The sequence below is a fragment of the Hibiscus syriacus genome, unplaced genomic scaffold (genome assembly GCF_006381635.1).
Source record: "Hibiscus syriacus cultivar Baekdansim isolate YM2019G1 unplaced genomic scaffold, ASM638163v2 tig00110388_pilon, whole genome shotgun sequence".
NCBI classification, from domain to species: domain Eukaryota; kingdom Viridiplantae; phylum Streptophyta; class Magnoliopsida; order Malvales; family Malvaceae; genus Hibiscus; species Hibiscus syriacus.
The window spans coordinates 1,749,580-1,755,204 of NW_024062718.1; the positions used below are offsets into that span (position 1 = coordinate 1,749,580).

Here is a 5,625-nt window from a genome sequence, read left to right on the forward strand (position 1 = left end):
CTACCTAAACAATATCTCTGGATCCACACTAAAGACTACACTAGATTTTAACTTGAACTGGAATATGGTATTTCATGTATATTTCTCGTTGGAAAAAAGAATTATGCAAATCTTACAGATGGAAGAATTTCCTTCAGTCTTACCAAGTATTCACATGACCCAGCCAAGAGGAACCTTGTCCCCCACCAATTTATGCTACCCGATCTCTCTTTGGTCCTAACAATTGTTAGCCAATGAATTTGACAAATAACTTTGATTGATTGTTCGAATCCTAAGATCACATGCAGATGTGCTTTTAACATGTGCATGAATCCCAAAATCTGTATGTATAACATTCAAATTCTAATAAAATTGTGTTCAAAATGGCTTCTGAAGATACATGAACATGTCCTGCAAAGGTGACAACTGTTCCATCTGGTACTGGACTTGACTCGCAAACGGGTCATCTTGGAACCCACCATCCATGTAATTGAACCCGAAATCAATGCCATTGTTGCTTAGCTGAAGCTCCTTCCACTTTGGTTGACTCTGTACCTCTTTCTCCCACGATACTTCAGGTGACAGCACCTGCCCCGACGAACTCGAATCCGTATGCAACCTCGGGACCGAATCATCCGTTTGTATGAGATTGCCGTTCATCATCGACATCGATGACGGTTGTTGCTGTTGTTGTTGCTGGGATAGTGCTGTCATGTTTTGACCCTGCATTAAGATGTTCGGTTTCTGATCTTCCATTTCTGGGTAACTCGACCATTTTTGTTCACTTGGGGAATGCTTCTCAATGCTTCCTTTCTTGTTGTATATTCGACATAGTACCCAATCATCAAGCTGCGATTATAGAGAGAAAGCAAATTATTGTTAGAAAAAAAATGCAAATTAACAGCTAAAAATCTGGACTTTGTTGGTCAAATAAGATGGCTTTAGGTGAGAAGCGATAACCCAAGTTGGAGACTTTCATGTGAAAAAAGGGGATAAAATGCTGATTTTGACCCTTAAAACAAAAGCATGGTAAAAAGGTGAAAAAAGTTGAGAGAATTTACCCTCAAGTTGTTGCTCTTTTTGCCGGCGGACCTATCAACATTGGCGAGGCGGTATTCGTGCATGATCCAATTGGTTTTGACACCGTGTGGGGCTTTGCCGGAGTAGAAAACGAGTGCCTTTTTTATCCCCAATGTTTTGGGCTTCCCGATGGGCTTGTCCGCTCCGGTTGCCTTCCAGTATCCCGTTCCGGCCGCCCGATTCGGCCGACTCCCGTTTGGGTATTTTCTGTCCCTTGGTGAGAAGAAATACCACTCTTTTTCACCGTACAAAGCCATATCTATAAACCAAATGGAAATGAAAATTAATTAATTAATCACTGCCTCAAATTTCAATTTGAAAACATCATTTATCCCAATTTCAACAAGAAAATATGACTTGCATGGATTAATCGGCCAAAAAGTTACTGCATTTACCCCAAATTACGAACAAAAAAATGAAACAAACTAATGGAATTCCGAGAAAATCCGAATCGAATCCCAGATGCTAAACTCTGTAAATCCAGGGGGGGGAGATAAAGGTACCTGGAAGCTGCCATGGATCAAACTTGTAGAGATCGATCTCAGCAATAATGGGGACAGCAATAGGCTGAGATGCACATTTCCTACACAAATAGTGATTCACCAACTCATCATCTGTAGGATGGAATCTGAAACCCGGTGGCAACTCCAATTCTCCCTTCATTCTCTGCCCTCTTTCTCTTTCAGAAAAAAAAATAACAATTGTAATTTTTTTCCTTTCGATATTCTTTGCTTTGTTTCTGCTGTTGTTGCTGCTTGGAGCTTTTGAGGATTGAACCAAAGAGAGCGAGTGAGGGGAAATTTTTTATAGGGAAAAAAAGACACGTGCGGGGTGCTTCTGAGAAACCCAAAACGTGCGTTTAAAAGCAGCAGGGCGACCGTTTTTCTTTTCGTCGCTGACCGCCGCCCCTTAGACGAAAAAAATGGGAGGGGACACGTGGGAGCGTGAACTCTATGGGTTTAAAGGTTTGATTATGTCATGGCTTCCGTCACTGCCTTTGGACGTTTCCACAAGTGGCCACGAAACGCCTCTTCATCCATCATTGACCGACATCGGGTTCTCAAGCTGTTATCCACTACTAACCTGTCCTTTATTTCTCATGCTACGCGCGCCTGCTTACCAATTCATTTGTGCCACGTCAATACTATAAATCTACCTTTATTTTCGTATAAAAAAGCCATCGTTTTGATCAAGCTGGAATGATTGGAAATGTATAATTAATATTTAAATTATATCAAATATATTTTTAAATGAATTTTAAAATAAAAGGTTAAACAACCAAATATTTTATCTAGAGATGATTATTCTTTTGATAATCTTCTAAATATTTGATCTCAGTGGATCTTGATTTTATCTTTTCTAAAAATTATTTGTTAAATTATTAATATAACAGATAATAATATCTATTGAAAACATTATCTTGTCGTTATGAATTCTGGCATAAAGGTATATTTAAATTTCATAATATTCATGTTTAGAAAAATGATGTAAAAATAAACAAGATGTTGCAACATTTGGCATGATACTTTTTTCTTCAATGTGTTAAATTACTCGCAAACTTTTTAAATTAAAAATATATTATATATTTAAAAAAATTAATTTATAATTTTAAAATTATAATAATTATTATTATTATATCAATTGAATTAAACTATTTAATTTTAATATAAATAATCGTTTGTTATTAAAATCGGATGACTATTTTTAGAATTTGTGAATATGAATATGTTTATATATGATTAATTATCATTTGAAATTTTAAAAAACAATTAAGTAATTTAGATATCTTGAAAAAAAACAATAATAAATTAATAAGTTATTCCACTTTTTGTGTGCTTGTTTTAATTATATATCATCTTTTTTTGGGTTAACTACAAAATAATTACTTTTGTTTCAATTTTATTATTTGTTATCATTAAATTTAAAAAATTACGTTTTGATCACTTATATTATTGATCTATTATATTCTGGTCACTTACACTATCAATTGTTATATTTGATCAAACCCATTAACTCATATTAATTTGATGAAGTGGCACATTAATAAAAAAATATTAATTTTTTATTTGACCCCTGAACTTCAGATAGAATACTATTTTGATCTTAGATTTTAAATAAAATATCATTTTGACTTCTAAACTTTAGATAAAATATCATTTTGGACCCTTGAATTCGACCAAAGTATCCCATCGTCGGTCACCACTCACCACCGTCATTGATGATCTCCATTGGCCGTAGTTACCAACAATCATTATACCTCAAAATTTTTAATTCGCTATCATTCAGTATCTTGAACATGAATTCAATGTTTGATTCAACATAAATGACTCAAACTCAATAAATCTAACTTAAAATCTTTCAATTTGTTTTAAAATTAAAATTATAATAATAATAATGAATTGAATTAAAAAAAAGTCCGATGACTTGAATCCTTCAGCCAAAAACTTTTGGATTGGGATCTACAGTGGTCTAACTAACTGCCCTGCATATGTCTACCATGTAGGGGTGTTCAAATAACCGAACTAATTTGGTTAACCGACCGAACCGAATTAGTTCGGTTAATTCGGTTCGGTTACCGAATTAGTTCGGTCGGTTAACGGTTAAGAAAATTTTTAGAATTCGGTTAATTAATCGAATTAACCGAATTAACCGAAATTAAATTTTAAATATTAAATATATTATATATAACATATGGGCTCAACTCAAATCATTTAAAACCCAATTAATAATTTAAGATCCAATAACTTTTAAACTTAAATCAATATTAATTAATTAAAAAATTATATAAATTTTTTATTTTATAATTATATATTATTTAAATTAATTGTAAACTGTTTTTTAATTAAAAAATATTAAATATAATATATATAAAATATGGGCTAAGCCCAAACCATTTAAAACCCAATTAATAATTTAAGATCCAATAACTTTTAAACTTAAATCAATATTAATTAATTAGAAAATTTATCTAAAATTTTTATTTTATAATTATATATTATTTAAATTAATTATAAACTTTTTTTGAATTAAAAAATATTTAATTTTTATATAAATTAGAAAAATTAAAAAAAAATTCGGTTAATTCGAAATTAACCGAAATTTATTCGGTTCGGTTAATATGTTCGAAAAAAATTCGGTTCGGTTAACGGTTAAAGAAAAAAAAAGTTTAGTTAATTCGGTTCGGTCGACCATCGTTTTAACCGAATGAACACCCCTACTCCCATGAGTCTCCAAAAATGCATTGAAGTGCAGATTTAATTTTTTATAAAATAAATTAAAACGATGTGTTCATGAATCTAAGATTTTAAAAATATAAATAGTAGGTAAGTAAATAAAGAAATGAGAAGATTTCTTGGAGGCCAAGCATGAGGGATGACCAAATAAGCAAAAAAGTTCCAACTTCAACGCTACGTGGCAATGGAATCCTACGTCATCCGTCAACACTGCCCCCACGTAATCCAAACAAGCGTCATCTCTCCGCTGGCCTCTCTAGTCTCTGGTGTCCCTTCGAACGAATGTTTTAATTTTTATATATTTAATAAAAAATATATATATTATTTACAATATTTCGTTTAACTAATATTATTCAACACTGACCAACTTCTTCGACTTGCTGAACTTTATAACTTAACATTTATGGTTTCGAACATGTGGATTCGATATGTTTAATACGTAAATCCCCTTCATTTCATTTTCAAGAAATGTTCATCCAACAATCCATATATTTAATCTCTAAGGTCCGTTGAATGGATCCTACTTCTCATTTTTATGATTAATTTAGTGAAACTGGTGTGCACAATAGGAGACAATGGGAATAAAATACTGAATTATTACAACATTAAGTTGGAGTTAGTAGGAACATAGGGTATTAAACTAATTGCATTATAATTAATACATATGCAAAACACTCGGATTATTTAAACTTTCACGATAACTAATGTGTTGTTGTGAGATATTTAAGTTTTAATCATCAATTTAATATTGAAGTTAGTCGGTATTTCGCATGCCAGATTCTTTTTATTGAAATTTTGCCTACTTTTAAGGTGTTTTTAAAAATAATCAGAGATATAATTTACAATGAATGAAAGGTCAACAATTTATGTATTATATTCGGACCAAACATACAACATGGGCGTGGCTAAGATGTATGAATGTCGGCTTTATGGATAAGTATGAATGTCGGCGTTCAAGATAAGCATTGACTTTAATAACATAATCTATAATTCACCTTCTCTCATTAAATTCGTATCACACGGCATCATGCATGCGAGAAGAATGATTGTAAAGGAATTTACAATTCGTCGTGTTTAAATAGGGGTAAATTATGTATTAGTTTTATTTTGATCGCCGTACTATTTTTTTAAGATCATATTTAACATTATATTTTAGTTTCGTTTTAGTTATTCTCGTCGCCAAAAAAGTAAACAATTTTATTGATGTGATGATTTTTTTAATGATATATGACAATACATATCACCGTTAATTTTTGAGCGACGAATGATCAAAATAAAACTAAAACGTAATGTTAAATATAATTTAAAAAATAACTGGATGACCAAAACAAAA

General features: G+C 31.6%; 1 protein-coding gene across 1 annotated transcript; it reads right to left on the reverse strand.

Annotated features, from left to right (window-relative positions):
* Positions 1–310: 310 nt before the first annotated feature.
* On the reverse strand, positions 311–1,749 carry LOC120122902 (NAC domain-containing protein 2-like). Its single transcript, XM_039141945.1, has 3 exons — positions 1,563–1,749; positions 1,041–1,318; positions 311–828 (listed from the first exon to the last, which is right to left on the reverse strand). Exons 1-3 carry the CDS (start codon positions 1,720–1,722, stop codon positions 358–360), a joined length of 909 nt encoding a protein of 302 aa, XP_038997876.1. The 5' UTR covers positions 1,723–1,749; the 3' UTR covers positions 311–357.
* Positions 1,750–5,625: the final 3,876 nt, after the last annotated feature.

What these genes read in the sequence shown, in the direction of transcription:
- LOC120122902 (XM_039141945.1), bottom strand. Translation starts at nt 1,722, where the DNA reads ATGAAGGGAGAATTGGAGTTGCCACCGGGTTTCAGATTCCATCCTACA. An exon ending in TGATCCATGGCAGCTTCCAG is followed by an intron (nt 1,319 to 1,562) that starts GTACCTTTATCT and finishes TTTGGTTTATAG; the next exon opens with ATATGGCTTTGTACGGTGAA. An exon ending in AAAAGAGCAACAACTTGAGG is followed by an intron (nt 829 to 1,040) that starts GTAAATTCTCTC and finishes CTATAATCGCAG; the next exon opens with CTTGATGATTGGGTACTATG.